General features: G+C 36.8%; 1 protein-coding gene across 6 annotated transcripts in view; it reads left to right on the top strand.

Moving 5' to 3' along the window:
- The window catches only part of EVI5 (ecotropic viral integration site 5), a 74,047-nt gene that overhangs the window by 26,115 nt on the left and 27,581 nt on the right, over positions 1-20,351 (top strand). For 4 of the 6 annotated variants that reach the window (XM_066192456.1, XM_066192461.1, XM_066192457.1 and 1 more), the window contains 9 exons: positions 1,077-1,137; positions 3,053-3,106; positions 5,389-5,421; positions 5,979-6,125; positions 12,374-12,508; positions 14,590-14,730; positions 15,241-15,399; positions 16,935-17,081; positions 19,826-19,921. In XM_066192456.1, coding sequence (XP_066048553.1) covers positions 1,077-1,137; positions 3,053-3,106; positions 5,389-5,421; positions 5,979-6,125; positions 12,374-12,508; positions 14,590-14,730; positions 15,241-15,399; positions 16,935-17,081; positions 19,826-19,921 — 973 coding nt within the window. The remainder of the gene's footprint in view (positions 1-1,076; positions 1,138-3,052; positions 3,107-5,388; positions 5,422-5,978; positions 6,126-12,373; positions 12,509-14,589; positions 14,731-15,240; positions 15,400-16,934; positions 17,082-19,825; positions 19,922-20,351) is intronic. The other 2 variants (XM_066192458.1, XM_066192459.1) reach the window with 2 other exon arrangements.

The raw sequence follows: 20,351 nt of genomic DNA on the forward strand, positions 1-20,351 counted from the left end.
GTTAGGGGGTGGTTTTCTGCTGGGAGGGGAGATTGCTTTTGTTTTTTTCAGGGTGAAGCAGGGAAAGGAGATGAAACTTTTATGATCGGGCCTAAATTCTAAAGATTTTAGTTCTCAGGAACTGGAAGAATAATCACAGTGCTTGCTAAAGAGTGCATTTATAGTCAAAAATAGTGCTGTTTAAAATACAAATTATAAAACTTTGTAGTAGCATTGTCAACTTTCATTTGGGGGTTGAAATCTTGAGAATACCACTACTTGTTGTTGCTACGGTTAGTTGCATGTCTCTTCTGCCTTTGGTCAATTTTGTTTTGATTAGCCAAGCTGCAGACAGTGTGATTTGCCAGGGTTAAGTTTGGTGGGTCACTCCTTGGTTGTAAAGTATTGTATGTTCATTGTTGCACTGCAGGTTGTGCCCAGGGTCTTCCAAGCTGAATTTGTCAATCTTTTTCATTTTTTTTTTTTTCTGTCAGCAGCCTATGATCAGTAGAGTGAGCAGTCTTCTCTTAAAAAGAAGTAACAACAAAGCTTTCAGGAAAAATATTTTCTTTGCAAACCAGTACAAGTGTATGTAGTTGGAAATCCTCCCATTCCAAGTCTGAACTTCCTGATCTGCCTTCCGTAGGGGCATTGTTGTTTCAGCTCGTGGGTTCTTCTTGCTGCCTTTTTCAATTGGTTTGCTGGGGAGAGGCAAAAATTGGTTTATATTTAAGGTATTTTTCTCAGATTTCTTTGCATCTTTTTCTTCCAGGATTTCCAAAGTCTGATTTCTTTTGGCTGAATCTATTGAATTGTGACTGTATTACATAAAGGGGTTATTACAGAGTAGCTCCAAATTGCTGCCACTCTAAGGTATCCAAGCAAGCTCCTGCATTTTAGAGTGCTGGTTCAGTCTGCTCATATTTACTGAAATCTGTGTTTAAAGTTAAGGTCCAGTCTAAGCATTTACAGGAGTGCATTTCAGAGGAAATATCAATAATCTGTATCTCTGTTCTACTGTTATTTGTTAGGTATTACACCAACAAGTAAATTATCCACAGTATTTCTCATCATAATTTACTATTTCTAATTTTTAGGCTAGAAAAAGAGTACACTACAATAAAGACAAAAGAAATGGAAGAACAAGTTGAAATTAAAGTAAGGAACCCTCAACAAATTTACTTATGAATAAATCAACTCCTAGATGGGGGGTTACATGTTTGATCTCTGCATGTAGCAGGACATAATTAAGGTCACCAAATTCTTTTCTTTCAGCATTTATATTTGGGATGTCTGTTCATAAAGGACACCTACAGTGAAGTTATTGAGACTTCTGGTGGACATTAAAAAAAAAAATCTTTGGGGACCTGCTGTACTTATTTTTTTTAGTATTTCCTGCTGACCAAAGTTTAATAACAGGTGCCCTCATTTATCAGAGGTTCCAAATATGCTAGCTTAGATGTAGGTGCTCCACACAGGAGGTCTGTATGACACATGTTGAGATAGACTTCATAGAGTGCATTTGAGGGTTTGTCTTTGATTTTAGGATCTTGGTTTTTCTTATGCATTGGACCCAAACTCTAGTATCTTCTATCTGTGATCACTTTTTCTTTTGGAGCTTTTGCAGCTAATACAAACTGGGGGAAAAAAGCTAAGCTGCCAGTGGAGTTTATTTTTCCCTTTTTACTAACTGACCTACTTCCTGTATGTACTTAATCACTGCATCATTTTGCTTTTGTGACATAAATAGGCTTTTGATGCCTTCTTTTCCTATTTCACTTTTTTTTTTTTCACAGCATGTTGTTTGATCTGGATTTTCTTCCTTGTGCTCTATGAGGAAAGACAGTGGGAGAAGTGATGTGCAAGTGTATTATGTAAAGCTTTGTTGAGGGAGTTAGGTACAGCCTTCCTTCTTCCTGTCCACTGCTAGTCATTTTGCCTTTCAATATCAGTTTTTAAGGTATCAATTCTTCAGAAAAATGACTGAGAGATGCACCTGGGAGCACAAAGGTATTAGGAGCCTTTTCAGGCAGTTTGTTATTGTACCAGGCAGTGAGGCAGTTGGCAGCATGAATACCTGCTGTATAGCAGCTGAAATCAGATTTGCAGGGCTCAAATGACAGCTCTCTGCAGAATAGGGCAAAGTAAAACCATATGAAAAACAACTGTAACTTTAGATTATAGTATATGAAAGAATTTCAAATCCTTTCCTGCTTCTTGCCACCATCCCCCCCCCCCCCCCAAAATAAAAGAAGAAAGCAAAAAACCTCCCCAAAACAAAATCCACGAAGCCCACCCCAACAAAAAACAACCAAAAAAACCCCAACCAAACAATGCAAAGTTACCTGTTTCTAGGCCCTACATTGGGACATATGTAAATAATTTCTGACTTAGCAGAGCTTCTTAGCAGAAGAGACTATTTTAGGGGAGGTAGGAAACCAACCTTATTTTGAGTTTGCCTTTTAGCCTGGCAGAATAAAGCGTTTACTGAACTGAAATCCAATGCCCTGTTCTGAGGGGTATGGATCTATCTGAATGCTGACTGCTAAAATTTACAGGAAGTGCACTGGTAAAGTATAGAGTTCAGTTCATTCTTTCTTCTGGGACATTTGAGGTAATTCTCAGTTTAACCTTACAGACTAATGTAAATCCTTGCGACAAAAGGGAAGGAAGCCTTGTAGCTGCCTCATTAGCCTGTGCTGCTGCGGGGAGTGCCCTTTCATATCCCTTAACCATGAAGACTGACCCTGTTTAGGAATGGGAGGCTGTCAAGTCTGGTGTGGGGTTAAGCCCCATGGTTCACCTGCAGACCTAAAGTTTTCAGCTAATGCAATATAGATGCTTTCACATAACATGAGACGTGTTCTCATTTTTGCTGTACCAAGCTGTTTAGACTCATATTTTGAGCTAGTACATAATATGAAAGGATGTTAAGAAGGTCACTATTTATTTTTGTATTTATACTGATTTTCACGGATGTAATGAGATAAAAAAAGTTGTTAGTTTGCTTTGCTTTTATCAGACTTTCAATTCATAACTTGAGAAATGGATTTGTGAACTGTTTACCTTCCAGAGGTTACGAACTGAAAATAGACTCCTAAAACAGCGCATTGAAACACTAGAAAAAGTAAGTATGTTGGGGATTAGATTTAATCTCTGTTAATTTAGACTTTATTGATGGTAATTTCATTATATGAAATTGGAATCTCAGAATTACAGTTTACTGTTTTGCTGACAATCTCTGGTGTTTACTAGCAGTGCTTAGCCAAATAATATGGCTATCACTAAGCAATTAAGGTCAATGCTTTAAAAATGTAAGGTTACATCTGCTTCTTAGCGATTATAAAATCAAACATTTTGACATACCCAGCTTGTGTTGTACTGTTTTCTTTCTGAATTAGAAGCAGATCTTCAAAGTCCAGAAGACTCTATGAAATAGTGGACTGGTTGGTTGGAAAAGAGGTCATTGGGAGAGAATCCTCAGTTTTGAAAACCTGGAGTTGCTTGGTGTTTTTATGTAGGAGGAAAGTGACAGAGAGATGTTGCAGCATTCATACTGAGAGCAGGAACCATTCATTCAGTCTATGCAGTTTTGAGGTTTTGTGCCAATTTTGGGTACATGGTGGGGAGAATATCTAAAGACTTTTCTCATATGTTTAATCTGGAATAGAGTTTTGTTGGGTTTTTTTGTAACTGACTGAAACTTCAAAAGTATGTATGAGAACTGCTATAGATACATTGCCAACTGTTCTCCAGTGGCCTCTCCTGTATCCTGGTATCACACTTCCTGTGGCACATTGCATCTGAGCTGCTCTGCTCAGGAATGAGAACATCCCTGTCCATCTTAAGCACAAACAGGAACCACCTTTCAACAAATGGAATTGAATGCTCTTGTGAGTTGCAAACAGTTGTTCATGTTTCACAGGGAAGAAAATAGTAACCTTTCAATTAAGAGTGACATAATTGAAAGACATCACACTTCAGATGTTAAATCCTATTGCAATTTCTTGAAAGGCCGTCTGTCTGTGTCAGATTCTAATTAACTGATTTCAGAATTTAGTTTGGAAAAGGTGCACAAGAAGGACATATAGTGAAAACTGTGACCAAAAATACAATTTTATGAACATTTTTGTTTCTAGTATTAGCGATTAATAAAATGAATGGAAAAGAATAGGCTCTCTTTAAGAAGCTTGAAGCTGTAATGAATCACTTCAATCCCCTTGGCAAATATAGAATAGTTAATATCCTTGCTTTATATTTAACTTGTAGAGGTTTGAAACCTTTTCTTTTTATAATTATGAAGTCCATGACGAACTGCCAGATGCTAGTGCTTTTGCAAATTCTGTACTTGGAATTTCAGAATTCACCTTCAGACTATCCCAATCTGATTGGAATTAAAACAATTCAAAATCAGAAAATATCTATTAATAAGAATTTCTGAAGATCGTTATCACTGCATTTGAAAAATATCATAAAGTGTGAAAAATACATTAAGTTCTTCTGTTGGAAACTTACTTCTAGAATATTTTTCTATCATTCAAACCCATCTGATTTAGTTGTGATTTCCTTAGTGTACCTTAACTTCTAAGTAATAGCTCTTATCTACTAGTTTGAGCTTCAGTTTTAATAGAAGTCTCAAGGACAAAGGTCTATCAATAGATGTGTTTCTCTGCTGTAGAATGTTCAAAAATTGAGTGATTTCAGGGGTGATAAAGTAGAAATTAACTGAATGCAACTGCAGGATGGTAGGGCTTGTCAGTGTGCAAAAATGAAAATTTTTGTTGCAAAAGTTTGGCAAGGAAAGAGAATCTATGAACTGCTCAGTGAGTTACTGCAAGAGTTCAGTAAAACAACATTAGCTGCCATAGTTGACATTTCCTACTTGTCTGTCAGTTAGCACCATTTAACTTCCCTGCTTCATCTTCGTGGAAGCTGTAGTTCTGCATGAGTGCCTCAGTGCTTAGTGGAGTTCCCTCTGTGCTCAAATTATGCCTTTGTTTCTTGTTGTGGGGGGACTGTAGGTCGTGTCTTGCATCTATTTGATCATGTCAGGTAATGCTTCAGTAACTTCCATGAATTAGGGAAGCAAGCCATTCAAATAAAACCACCCAGTCTCCTGTAGGTGAATTTTATATGTTATGGAAATCTGGCCTTGAAACTTTTTTGTACCAGAGATGGACTGTGTTAAATCTGTTGCAGAAAAGGCTGCTTCCTGGGACCTTTGGGCTGAGTTGCCTGAGTTGCATTTTTATGAAGAGTTGTTAATTTTGCAAAAAGAGTTTGCACAGAAAATGGGTAGAATTTGGGCTATTTCTTTCTATCAGCTCTTGGTCTTTTTTGTCACTATTATCAGCCCCTTGTATTTTGGCTTCCCTTTTCCTCATTCCTATCTGAATTTTTCCTTTGTAGGAAAGTGCTTCCTTGGCAGATAGATTGATACAGGTATAGTCTTTTACTGTATGACTCTCTTCCTACTCATTAAAAAAACCCGACTGCTTTAATGCATGCATATTTGCATGCTGTATTCTATCCCTGCTTTGCTGATTTGGAATAAATACAGAGCTAATATATCTTGCTAGAAACTTGTTTAATTTTGTTTACTAAAAATATACAAACCCAATACCTGCACGTTATAGTAATTTTCCTAACCTACTGTAATTTTTTGTACAAATTCCTGTGGCAAATGGATTCTATGACCCTGTATTAACAATGAAATTGAATATTGTGAACCTCAATCTGTGCATGTACAACGAGTAATAATGCATGAAAGGAATTTTATTGAATGCAAGTACAAAACTGTGCTTGCTAAATGGATGCTGAACTTTGTAATAAAAGTACTAAAGCAGCTGTTTAGTACTACTTTGTCCTAAAATTTCTACCAATTGTACTCTGTGCTGTTTGCAAAACCGATCTGATGAAATAAGCAGCTAAGCATCACAAAGGCAGTTTTCCTTGGATTTGTCATCAAGTGCTTAAAAAAAATAAATTATTGTCCTAAGGGACAAGTGACAAGGGCCCAGGAGGCTGAGGAAAACTACCTCATAAAACGGGAGCTGGCCACCATCAAACAGCAGAGTGATGAGGCCAATACTAAACTGGAGCAAGCTGAGAATACCATCAGGGAGCTCCAGCAACAGCAGCAATGGGTAAGGAGCCTGGCAGCACATCATCTCATCTTTTTCACTCACGTGTGTTTATTTTTCCTCATCATTTCATGACATGGTCTCTGTGCTGTCTTTGTAAACCCCTGTTCATTGTGATTTGCATTCTTAACACTGCATAAATTGGATTAAATGAAATTTTGCTCTGGTCTACTGATAGATGAGATTCATAACCCTGGATAGGTGTAAGTTATGAGTTAATTAAAAAACCTAAACAACATACCCACAATGAAACACACCAAGAAAAAAAAAATCCCCCAAACCAACCCAAATCCCTCCCACCACAAAAGAAATACTAACAAAAAAGCATCATTACAACCTCTGATAGATCTTAATGCTAAGAATCTAGTCATTGCAAGTTGTGTCACTCTGAATACTCAAATTTGAGAGTTGATTCACAGTGCCCTTACCTGGTGTATAATTTAAGTCAGTTTCTTCCATGTTAATGTTCTTCTGTGTAGCTGTATTTTTTTCTGAGTATGCTAAAATTTACTGCTCACTGAAGTAGAAGAGTATTGTCCCTGATTTTGTAACTACAGAAATTGATTTAAAAGTGTGGGCTTATGTGCATATGGAGCAGGAAAATAATTTTTAGTAGCCTTTTATAGTGCTATATTTGTGTGTACTCTGTGTTTTAGGTAGTAAAATGTTCAAGACTTCTGACTGTTGCTGTAAGACTGAAGTTACTTCCCCTAAGACACTTGAAGGGTTCAGTATCTTCTCTTTGGGGGGACGGGAGAAGCATTTTAGCATCTTCACTCACTGAATTAACTGTGCACTACTAGTGTTGATGTGAATATTCTCATACAGTTTTAAATAAGGGGTATCCAAGTACTTGCCTGGAGTCTTGAGAATTTCAGGTGTATGAAATATGACTTAATAGAACTAGGTATACTGCAGCTGCTTACCAGGTTTTTTAAAGTCAGTATGGCAGTTTGTGTCTTCTTCCACCAAAGCTCTAGAAATACCTGTGTCTCATATTGGAAGGTAAAGATGAAATTTACTGTTAGACTGAAAAGAAATCACAACTTAAATGCAACATTCCAGAACTACTTTATTACGTCCATTTAATGCATTTCAGTGTAAAAAAGATAGGTGTTTTAGAGTAGTTCCAAGAAGTGATTAATGAGCTGTTACACTCTCTCATGTGAAATACTGATTTTTATAGCACTTGAACAATTTCTTTAGGGGAAACAATATGAAGAAATTATGATTAGGAAGATGGGGATGGTCTAGTAATGCTTTTCAACATTTTTAGATATATTGTAATCTTTCAAGTGAAATGCAATGAGAAGCATTTATAGACTTTTGGATATCCAGCTGTTTATTGTCTGGTTACAATAGTATACACACCTTTGGAATGTGTTTTTTAGAGGCACCCATATTAATGACCTGTACGTAATTAGAAGATATTAGAAGACTAAGATACTATATTTATTCATTAATTGGTGGGAATATGACTTTTAATGCTAATGCCTCTAACTGTGCTGGGGGACCCTACTGAGTAGCAATGATGCGGAGGCCCGACAGGTTTGCCTAGGTATGGGAACTGATCCTGAGCAAAACCTTAGATAACTGTGGATTGCAATTTGGCTGGGTTGGAGCTGTGAGTGCAGACAACTGGACAAGTACTGCAGGAATGGAGAGTAAGTTAAATTATGAGCATGCTTCCTCCTTTCCATGCTTGCAACATTGTTTTCCTCCACTTAAATTAGGAAGTTGTCTGACTGTGTGCGGAACTGAGACTGTAAATCAATATGGTTATTATGGTTATAGACAGATTTGTGCTTAATAGCTGGCTTATTGTGAAGTGCAGGGAATAGCACTGTGGCTTTGAGACCCGTCAGAATGAGACAACATGGCGAAAGTGTTAAAATGGTTAAAGAGAGGAGCGTTCGCTAGATTCTGCTGCCTCAGTAAGACGTGTAATTTGAACAGGCTTTTGTTTCCAAGCATGGAAGTGGCACCAACAAATGTAAGCGGCTGCGTGCGTTTAGGGCGCCACCTGGTGGGAACGCATGGATTTATTTGGAATTTTGGCATTTTACTGTACACGGGTAAATTTTTTGCCACTTGCTAGTGCCAGTAGCTTTGTTCTTGGCAATACTCCTTTTCAGTATTGTTTTGCAAGTATCTGCTTTAATGTTTTCTTCTCTAATTATTTCAGCTTTGTTTATTGTTAGCAAAAAGGATTGCACTGTAAACTTGTAAATCACTGCATAGTTTATCTGTGCCTATTTAAAGATGCAGCATCTACTGTATGTATTTTATCATCTACATCTTTTTCAGTCTTGAGTTATCTGTTTCAGCATGATAAACACTGTAATGTTTGGATATGAATCTCGGAATAGAAATGTATGAAAAGAACTGCCTAAGGGTACTTGCAACTGCCTCTTCTGAATGACACTGCAATTAAAAAAACCACTGTTTTGTTGGTAGCTAAAAATTATCTAAACAATAGTATTTTAGAAAGGGTTAACATATCCTTTGTAAAAAGTTGTGCATTTGTATTTGAGTATTATCAAGAGTTTATGCTATCTGTTCTACGCGTTTGGATAGCATAGGTTGGATGGCTTAAGGGTAAGTATTGAAGGTACTTACTGGATTTGTCTGAAGAAATTCACCCCTGCAGCACTTCTGAATGCAGATATGGGTAGAGGAGTGTTCTTTTGATCGAAGCCCAACACCAGAAGCCCAAATTACATAGTAGTTTATTTTTTCCTGTGCAAAGCTATTTATAGGGAGTTTTTAGTTGAACAAGAATGACTTCATCATGAAGTGTGGAGTCTACTTAAAGAGGTGATCATTATACTAATGAATGATACTAATCTCTCTTTGCCTTGTCTGATCTTTAAATGTAGAAGCTTGCCAAAGGCAAGTCGTGGGGGGTTACCAAATGATTAAGAGGAAGATGGCTTCTTCCTCAAACTACTAGTAAATCAAGAACTGCATAGAGGAAGTTGTGCCTGACTTGAACGAAATACAGAGTTTTCTTTTGAGGCATGCTAAGAGCAATGGTATTTGAGGAGTTAGGGGAAAGGGTAATCAGCCTGTGGTAACTTACTCCTGATAATTATGTGCTGAAGGTTTTATTCTCTGTTCTTTTCCCCCTTGTGTTTCTAAATGAAAAGGGTAGCTTCTTGCTGGATGTAGACACCTCCAGAATGCAAATCTTGTCTTTCCCTGTGACACTGTAATTGTCAATGATTACCCAGTTCATCAGTCTGAATGCCTTAAAATTGAATCTGATAAATTGGAGGTTAATCAAGCTAAAATTAGTTCACATCTTATTTTTAAATAGGCTCTTCAGCTTTATTATATGAAGATAGAATTTTAATTGACTAAGCATTCAGATGGAAGCATATGCATTTTGCAAGGTAATTTATAGTGATGTATTCGGTTATTGTAACAGCAACTTCATAATGCATGGTTTCTTTTCAGGAACTCATGCTAAAATGACTGATAATAATTAAGAACATAGTAATTGATATTGGGCATATATGCTTGTAAATGAGTATTGCAACTTTATGGAAGGCCTCACTTTATTTTACAGTACACTTTCCTAATCCTGTGTTCTGATTTGCAACGAAAAAGGAGAAATGAAGAATACTGTATTTAGGGAAGTACTACAGTTAGTGCTTAAATGTGTAAATAAAGTTAGCTGGGAGCTGCTGAATCATCTGTTAATTGCTCTTCAGTATAGTATACTAGAGAAACATTGTGTAATTATATTTGTCATCAGCCAAAATAGTATTTGGTACGGTTATGTTTAAGAAAAGTTCGGTGGAAATATATCCAGTTGTATGAAGCCAAGCAAGGCCTTGTTTCTTTCAGAATTAAATGGCTGTAGAACTGCAGTTTTAGTTCTTTATATTACATGTCTCTTCAACATAGGCAAGAAAGTGTTACTTTCTTGTTAAAATGTTTGGTGAGGCCTGAAAGTCTGTATTTGCATTGTGGCTTTTGTCAAAAATTCTAGGCCTTAAGGCAAATATATAAAAGCAGATCTTTTTCCTGCAATCAACTAAAGAGCTGTTTTCAAACATTGTTTTAACTATAAATTTGTTACCTTTATATACTAAATTATTGAAATTCTGCTTTGTTTTACTAGGTAGCAAAACTCAGAACTTCTAATTTGTGAATCTTGATTTCTTCAGTCTGTTTTGATCTTGGCTGGGTTTTTTTGCCAGTGTATCAAGATTTGATTTAGAGTTTGTCGTGACTAAGTAAATAAGTACTCTTAACTTCGGCAGGTGAAATCTAAAGACTGATTTGAAGAAGGCATGACTCGTGCCTGAAACTGAATTAATAACTTTTCTTACATTCTCCATTACTAATTATTTGTTAAACATCAATTAGAATTTTATAGAATACACTTACATTATTGCAAAAACTGCATGTATTCAGTTCTTCAAATCTGCTGTTTTCTCTCAATGTCCTGGAAAATACTAGAGAACTTCTTACCTTACCAGAGGGAGAACACTGCATTTACTCCCATTCCATATGTATCACAGACAGAAATCTGCAACGTGAAATGTACAGTCCATCTAAGTTGCCGTGTGTATCATGGGATGGACTTGTACAAACAGCCAGGGAATAAAAAAGAGTGGTTGCTTCTTCTCTGCCTCTGCATGGTGTTATGTATGGTACTTGTGTTGCTATGTGAAGCAACTGTAGAAATGAATCAGCATTGTCCACCATCCTCTTCCTTACACTCAAATCAGGTCTGCCTCCACTGCTTGCTGAGGCAAAAACACTGTGTGGGTTGAAAATAATGTGAATTTGATTAGTATTGTATAAGGGAAAATTAATATTAATGTACAAGGATCATCTTCTGTCTGGGTTCTGCGCGTGTTCACGTGCACACAGTATGCAGAGTGCTTAAGTGGATGGTGTCAATGACACTAAAAACTGCCCGCCTGAACCGCCTTTGCCTTTTAATGCTTTGCACATATCCCCTCCATTACAGCTTCCTGTAGGCACATACATACAGGAAATACAGTAACACTAAGAGTAGTGTACATTTTGAATTTGGATTGTACTATAAGTCATGACAAAAGGTTTAGCTGGCATACAGAAATATAAAAGCAAATGAAAAAAATATTTCCTCGACCATATAGTTCCATTTAAATCCTTGTGCTGTTTGTCTTTTATTTGTACATAAAAAGTCAGGGAATGTCACACCCTAACAGAAGCATGTGGAACTGAAGACTTCTGTTCATTTTTAATTGTTTTTAGGTGCAGAAAACTAAATTGTTTGATGGAAACATAAAGTGAGACACAGCTGTATCTTCAGCATAAGGAATAATCTTTTAAAAGTTGAGTTGTTAATTGAAGCTTAATCTATGCATCCAAGCATAGTCCTTATATTTCACAATGTAGTTAATGACACCAAAAAATATATTAAATTCTTTTCTTCTAAACGTAATTTTCAGGGTAGTTATGTAAACACAGTAGCTAAACAACTACGCCTTGAGGATTTCAACACCCACTTTTTTCTTCAATTTTTAAAGGAAATTTAAAGGCTGATTTAGGTTGGTGTTGCCCATCAAGCAGGTTTGACAATCTGTCAAACTGACAAGTCATTTTAAAGTGATCCAGGAAAGAAATAAAATGTATTTTTAAACTATTGATTGGAGGGGAAAGTCAGTGAGTCTTTTGAATGTAAGTGTTTCAGTAGGATGTATCTGAATCTCAGAAGGAATATATAGAGTGTGAGCAAATGAGAGCCAAGAGCTGGAGTGAAGAAAGGGGGAAACCAAAGTCATTGTGCATTGAAGCATACACATTTTATTTTAAATCCAAGATTATGGAAGGATTCTGTTGGAGTTCAAGTTAACAGGGATTGAGTGATACTTGTATTAACCTTGTAATTAGCGAGTCTTTCCTGAGCATTTTTTCTGCAGATCACAAAACAATCACAGATTGATAATCTTTCGATTTGGTTGAGAATGAGAGAAAAATGTGTGTTGCTGCTTGTCAGTACTAGTAGGGTCTCAGTTTTGTCAGACACATTTAGCTATGTGGAGGTGCAGTTGCTTGAGAGGCAGAGCAATAGGGATACATTTGTTGGCAGTGGGGATTGACATTCATAGATTTATATAAGGTAAGCACTCATGCTGGTATTCCTGATATTAAGCATTTGAATGTACTTTTCCCACCAAATCTGGTATATAAACCCCCTTTCACACAATCTGTACTTCATACTAAACATATTTCTGCAAACTTTGTAGCATAAATGCAGTTCACGATACAGTGAAGACTTTGTGCTACAGCTGGAAAAAGAGCTGGTCCAAGCCAGGCTGAGTGAAGCAGAATCCCATTGTGCCCTGAAGGAGATGCAAGATAAAGTTCTAGAGATGGAAAAGGTAAATCAAACCAGGACACCCTCTATATAGAACAGCACTAGAAGCAGACTACAGGTCCCTGTCATTCTTTGCAGAACTGTGCTCTAGAACCTTCTCCTCTATGCTTCTGTGATTGCAAGATGCTTTTCCAACCTGAAAGTACAACAATAAAACCATGGTCTGTTTGCACTGGGAAAGGTTTGTGAATAACCTATCACTTTCCTTCTATTCCTGAAGCCTGCTGTAGTGGAAAACTTGGATTCTGGTGAAGTCTTGACAGGGAACTGCAATTGTTTCAAAATTATATCCTGCAACAAGAGCAGTGGGCTTAGAGTGAGCATTGAGATTATGTGAAACTAAATAGTTTGGGAGGGGAAGAAGAAAGAGTTCAGTATTACCATTCCCATCCCATTATGTGCAGGGGAAGAATCCCTTCCCTGCTCAGTATCAGAATCTCTACTTCTTTTTGGGTGCCATACTAACTTGTAAACTAGTGAGGCAAGAGTTCAAGCTGTGCTCAAACCTACTGTCAAACATTTACCTTTCTTGGAAGCAAAATTTAACTGCAAGATAAAATAGCAGAAGAAGAAAACCCCGGTAACTGAGCTGATGTAAAGCATGCTTTTCAGATCCTGTTGTACTAGCTTTGGAATTAGTTTCCTTAGGAAATTTTAATGAGCTATGTACCCAGGCTTTGGCCAGAGCTTACTAGCTAATTAGATTAACCCACTGGAGTCAAGATTTATTTTTCAATTATCTGATGGGTTTAGTATTAGTAGTGTGGGAGCTTTTATGTATTGACCATCGGTAAGAATTCAGGATATTAAAGTATTCTTGAGAATTCAGGAGACCACTTAATCTTCGTCAGCATGGAGACAGCATAGAATGAAAATGTGTCTTTGAAGAAAAACTGGAGTAGTGGGGTCAGTTCCAGTGTACCAGAAAAACTCAGACATACAGTAATCTCTCAGTCTATCACGATGAACTTATGCATGTGAGAAAGTGGCTGAAGTGAACTCCCTCATATTCCTCCAGTACAGCTCTTTACTGCTGTTAGTGATGAGTCTTGTAATCTGGGGAGCTTCCGCTGAATAGCCTGGGACTTGCATGGCCATAATGATAGCGCCATAAACATTCAGAGACCTATCCTCTCATTTCCTGTATTTGCCAATGCTCAGATACCAGGATTTTGAAACATGGCATTTTAATCAAAGGCTGTTGTGCTGTGTTCTGTTAATCATGTGCTTTACTTAACTCTCAAGAAAACCTGACAACTGTCACAGTATTTATACATCTGCAAAACCACTTGATTTTGCTGAAAACAACCACTGGGAAATAAAGTAGAAAGTGATGAAGAATAGTTCAGCTTTGACTATTTGGTGACCAATGATTTGTTGTAGGGATATTGATTGTTGTAGGGATATAACCTGTCCATTTTCTTCCCCTCTTGTTTTGATCCCAGATTTCCATTATTAGGATTTCATCTCTGTTTTGCTTTTCCTGGTGTCTTCATGTTCTGTTTAGCCTTCTCTCACCCTTCTGCTTTTTCCTCATGTGTCTTGCACTTTTGTCTCTAAAAACTCTTGACTAGTTGTTGTTTATAAATATTAACGGATGGTTCCTTTGTCAGCATATCTGTTCTCCTTTTCAAAGGCTGATGACCTACTTCTTAAAAAATAAAGTTTCCTTTATTTTTTTTCCTGTAAGCCTAAATAAAAGCTATAGTTTTAAGGTGTAATTTCAGGTCCTTGTTCGCTTTACTTTTTACCAATTAGATCAAAACCTTTCAGATTACTCTCCATATTTTTGATGATGTGTTCAAATATTGTAAATGTAATATTTTGTTAGGGATACCATTCAGAGAAATCTTGAAGCCAGAATACCTAGAACTACTACATTATAATTTTTTTTTTTGGTACTTGGCAGTTTATTTATACACAGTCACTATATCCAGAAGCTTAGATTTTTGATGGTTTTTATTTTGCGGAGGATATGCAATTAAAGTTTTCTTAGTTATTGTTCCATGTCTATGTTCTTGGACTGGGTTTCACTAAGCAAAATTTTATTCAAATACACATTTAAGAGGATGGTCCTTGTTGCAGAGGAACAGCTCCCTCCCCGATGAGGAAAATGTTGCCAGACTACAAGAAGAACTGATTGCAGTAAAATTAAGAGAAGCAGAATCTTTGATGGGTCTCAAGGAACTAAGGCAGCAAGTCAAAGATTTGGAGGAACACTGGCAGGTATGGGTAGCAATACACTTTTAGGAATTTTTATTTTCAATGATAAAGCAAAAGACTATAAAATTTTGAGATATTGAGATCAAGTAGAAACTAATGGTTATGAATCAAACTGCTGAGGTGAGAAAATCCTCAAATTCAGCCGTCACAAGAAACTTAGAAATTGGTGCCTAATTATTATAGATGGCAGAGGGTCTGTGCTACCAGCTAACTGTAATGGTAGCAGGAAGTACCTGATCAGTACTCCTACTTTGCTAAATGTTTTAAAGGGCTAGAAATACACAGAAGTCTCAGGATATACTTGCAATTCACTGACTTACTGTAGTTGGGAATGAATGTGTTCAGGTTTTTAAAATTATCCTTAAAACCAGTAAGTTTCCATGGGTTTCTAGCTTTTAGGATCACCGGGGGAACTCTAGCTATTTGTCCTCATATAACTCTGAGACCTTGGATGAAGTAAGGAAACACCAGGAATGATCAGGCATTTTCAGCAAAAACATGCTGTTTTTCTAGCGTCATCTAGCTCGTACCACTGGAAGATGGAAAGACCCTCCCAAAAAAAACGCAGTGAATGAGCTGCAGGATGAGCTGATGACAGTGCGGTTGAGAGAAGCAGAAACTCAGGCTGAGCTGAAAGAGACCAAACAAAGAATGATGGAGGTGGAGACACAGGTATGTTACTGAACACTAGGATGTGTGAATTGAGCTGGATGCTGGAAGTTTGGTGGTAAATGGTAGATACCTGATGATGATCCTCACTGTCTACAGGCAGGACTTTGGCTGCGAAACGTGGGATGTTTTCACTTCTGTGAGGTGGGGATGGGAGAATCTAGTCCATAAATCCAACTTCAGTGTCTCTTCTTTAATCTTTTCCAGGACTATGCTTCCTGAATTTCTAATTCGAGTGAGTTGGTAGACACTGAATGTATGTGCATCGTAATTCATTAAATTTTAACAGGTGTAATAACTAAAAAAGTATGTTTAAGGTGTTTTAAATTTCACAAATCTAATTGGCAATTCTGATAAAAGTGATGTTTCGATGGCAGTGTGTGCTCTCTTGTGATGACATTGGTGATTGATTTTCTACTAGGGTCATGGATCTGGTTATTAAGCTGTGGAGTCAGCAAAGCAGCTGTGTATTGGTCAGGGTTTTTTCCTTTTATGTGCCAGAATAGAAAAGCATGGGTTACTCCTGCTGAGGTTTGTGCAGAAAAGACAATCATACCTTGACTGCTGAGATTCTTTTTCTGTAACTAGGGAATAAGTTGAAGGGAAATGAAAGTGCACTGAAGTGGTGAGTTCATATTAAATCAGTAAACTTTCACTCAACTTAATAAGCACAATGTGCTGATGCTTGAAAAGGATTTGTAATAGACTTGTAAGAAATCTTCCCATGAAATACTAAATGTTACTTTTTTGAAAGAGATCTATGCATCCAAAAAACTAAACAAACAACAGCTTTACTTGGCAAGGTTCGGCAATTCCAGAAACCAGGAGAGCATGTCAGGACCTGCTATCGAAGAGAGATTAACCAGCTGCAAGGCATATGAAGGCTTCGTTCTGACAGAGGCACCGATTCGTCAATACCAACCGAGCAAGTTTGCTCTTGCCTCCCCTTTTAAAATTTTCCCTGACGTGTCAATATTGTTTTGGTCAGTAGGGGGCGCACAGATCCTGCTGGCCGACTCTCATGTATTGAGGTACTTCAGCGTTACACATGGAGTCTTTGTATGTGCTTAGGCTGTTCAGCTGTCCTCTGTGAAAAACGGTGTGCACAGCTTCAGGTACAAATGCTGTGACTTGCACTTGTGCACTGATCTCAACTAAGGTGCCATGTTGCTTTCAGGAATTCACTGGACAGGGAAACGTGCACAGTATTTCTGACATACCTGATCTTTCCTGGATGCATAATGTAGTTGGGATACAAGTTCACAGAATCTGACTTACCTAGGCAACAAATTAGGAAAAACAGATCTACTGGAGCTTTGCAATAATGCTCTTACAATGAGTCATCTGTTTAAGAACAATTTGAATATCTTGGTCATAAACAAAACATCATGCAAACTCTTCTGATTACACTTGGAAAATTCTGAATGCTTTTTTATCACAAGTTTTTTATGGTAAATGTTTTGTCAGACTTCAGGGAGTTAGATTAATATCCTTTCCTTAACATGTATTTTATTTCCTTTTTCCATCATAAATTTCAGAATCAGATCAATAGTAATCACTTACGAAGGGCAGAGCAAGAAGTTGCCAACCTACAGGAGAAGGTGCAGTATCTTTCTGCACAGAACAAGGGACTTCTGGCTCAGTTGAATGAAGCAAAACGTAGACAAGCAGAGATTGAATGCAAGGTAAACAACATCCTGAAAAGAATACTTGTGTGTTAATAAATGTACATTTTAGTCTTGTCTGCCATTGCTGGATAAAATTGTGTCTTAACTGAGAAGCATAAATCATTAAACCAAAATTCTTTTTACTGATTTTGACAATATCGTCTTGAATGTAGCATCTCACAAAAACCACTTGAGGTTTTGACAGAGCTGCTTCTTTGTGGTCCCACGAAGATAAACATTTACTTTAAAGCATGGTCCTACTCAGAAAAGTGTCTGTGTAATGAATAATATAAAAAGATACTCCTCAACAACAGACTCTTTCAGGTTTTCATTCTTCTTACTGTCTTGCTGGTTCCATTTGTTTCTAGTGGGACTTGAATGTGCAGTGCAGCAAAGAAGTAGCTTCCACTGACTCATCAAACTCCATCACAAGCTTATAGGAAAAAGACTCTGAATCTTAACTAGAAGAAATTGCTTCTACTGACTTCCTTGTTTGTCATAATATCTGGTTTCCTAAGTACTATTTTTTTAATGCTGAGATTATTTTTATTGATTTTTGTTTTTTTAAATAATCACAATCTTGGTGATGTCTTTTTCATATAACCCATAACTTATTTTGTTTAATTAGTTTTTGATACTGAAGGCGCTTATTAATCCTTAAGAGACTGAGAGTGTGTAGTCAATATTGTGTTTTTATGTTGACTATATAGTCAGTCAGATCAGTATGCCTTTAACCTGATTAATGACATAGTACACATAGTTATTCTCAGTGGGATAATACATTTGTAGAACAATGTTCTAGCATGGGCTAGAGAGAAGTGTGACAGTAATACAGCACCAGTCATATTCTTTAGATATTCTGTGAAATTCTGAAAGTAGCTGTGGTCAACAGCCAGTGAAATATCTTCACAGACATACACTAACATTAGATCCTGAAACTTGTTTTGCAGCTAATAGGAAAAAAGGTTACAATTTACACTGTAAGATGTTTTACAATATTTGATTACATATCAGAAACAACAGCAATTATTCCTAATTCTATTAGTAACTGATGTTGGATTATTTTTTTCCTTCTCTTTTTTCAAGTTGTTTGAAATCGTGCTCTAGTTTTATGTTTGTCTTGGCTCGGTAGCAATATTTCTACCGTCTGAAAAAGCATAGATATTTTGATTTTCAAGTCCCCAGTTGTTTTATGCATAATGAACTGGTATGTTATTTCAGGAGCTTGTATTTTTCTTTTAAAAGATATCTTGAAGTGCTTAAGCAGACATTAAAATTTTTGTAGCCAGTTACATCTCATAGCACCTGTATGGCGACTGTTTTTGTCACAGGTGTGTATTGTTATGTTTTTCCCTTTTTATTTGACTACTATTTCTACAGCAAGGACTCAATTTCAAGTTTTTTCTTAAAACTCACCACTGATCTTTCTAGTCAGTGGGGCTAAAGAATTTACAACTTAAGATTTGTGCCCCCACCCAGTCTTGTCTTTCCTACCATATCAATTTCTGTGGTAATTATTGAGAAGATGCTCTGTTTCAGAGATAAAGCATCAGTACCATCTAGAGCAGCACTATTGACTCATCTCTGATAGCAAAGTCAAACCAAGCCGGTCTTTCCTTCAGCTTTCAGTTAAATACATGCAATCCTGTGGACTTGTCGGTTTGGCTTCATTTGAGCAATCATGCAACAGAATTTAGCAAGAAAGGCTAAACTTCGGCGAGCACATGATAGATTTCTCTGAAATGGACTCCACTGATTACAAATGCAGTTCATTGGGTCCTGTAGATTATATACCTCTGTTACAGGAATATTTAAAAAAAACCAAAACCAAGCAAATAGCATGTTTATAGGTAGCTACTATGGATAAGCTTTGATATGTTTGATTTGATCTGATCTCAGCTGTACTGTCTAATGAAGGGTGATTGAGTTAGTCTGAAGCACACATTAAAATAACTGAAGTACTAGAGCTGATTTGCAGTAAGTATAGTTTAGTTGCACCAGTCTGCTATAAAAGTAGGTGTACCCGAGCCTAATCTCTCTTCCCCAGAGCTGTTTGCTCTTCAGCTGATAGTACTGCTTACTAATTATCTAACACTGCTTTCTCTCTGTGGTTGTACCAGGCTGCTGACAATATAATATTGTTCTGTGCTCTGAAGTCTTGAAGACTTGCCTCATAAAACAGAACATTTCTTTCTCTCTTTTTCTAACTCAAATTATTTATCATTTATAGACAGACTTGAAGGTTAAACTTACAGTAGGAGGCTGACTGTAGGTTATGTGCATTAGTATTTTATTCTAAAATGTCTTTGTTATATACTGTGACTAAGATAGCTGGACCAAATGAGGTTGAGAATACATTTGCTTTTGTATTTCATTTTTTTAAATTATTTTTTAGGACAAAGGAAATGATGAAATAAGTAACTCCTGTTAAAATTAAAGTATGAGCTAGTTTCTTATGTTGATTCTTTTTCTTAATTTACGGTATAATATTTCTGGAAAAAAGACAGTCATTTTCTGAACCTTGAAATTGATAACAGCAAGTTTTCAAGACTGTATGAATTTTCTTTTTAGATTATTATAGTTTGGATCTTAGATGATTACATACTCCTCCTATGGATTAAAATTAAAATTGAGTTCTTTAGAATAGTGGTAGTTTGCACAGCAGTGTATTAAGTTTTCTCAGGATTTTGGGTAAAAGCAGTGCAGGGTCTTTAATCAGCTAAAACTGGTACTAGTTAGCTCCCATTTCTGACTTCTTTCAGAGTAAAGAAGAAGTGATGGCAGTACGGCTCCGTGAGGCAGACCGCATTGCAGCTGTGGCAGAACTCCAGCAGCAAATTGCTGAATTAGAAATCCAGGTAACAACTGATGGCATTAAATGTGAAACTTGATACTGATTAGCTTTTATACTTTGAGGTTTTTTTCTTCCTCTATTGTGCTTCTTCATTAGCCTGCTGTGAACACAAGACACTGCTTTGCCAAGTGGGATAATGCTGTATTGCTGAATTCCTGCATAAGCAAAGCCTTAAATCTAACTTGGGTGCATACTTGTGAGCTGTTAATAATTCCTTCTGTACAAATACCATGTTAAAGGCATCACTCTTTTTAACTCTGACTTCTGTTTTTTTTTCTTGTAATTGGTACTTCTTACCAATTAATAGATGAGATTGAAAACATCCTGTGTCCAAAAAAAGATGCATACAATTTTGATTCCAGCAACCATTTTTTTTCTGTGCTTACTCTTCTGCTATGACCATATTGAAGGATTTATTGTAAAACTCTTACTCC

Source organism: Chamaea fasciata, unplaced genomic scaffold, assembly GCF_029207755.1.
Source record: "Chamaea fasciata isolate MVZ Bird 193981 ecotype frontalis unplaced genomic scaffold, bChaFas1.0.hap1 SCAF_10, whole genome shotgun sequence".
Lineage (NCBI taxonomy): Eukaryota > Metazoa > Chordata > Aves > Passeriformes > Sylviidae > Chamaea > Chamaea fasciata.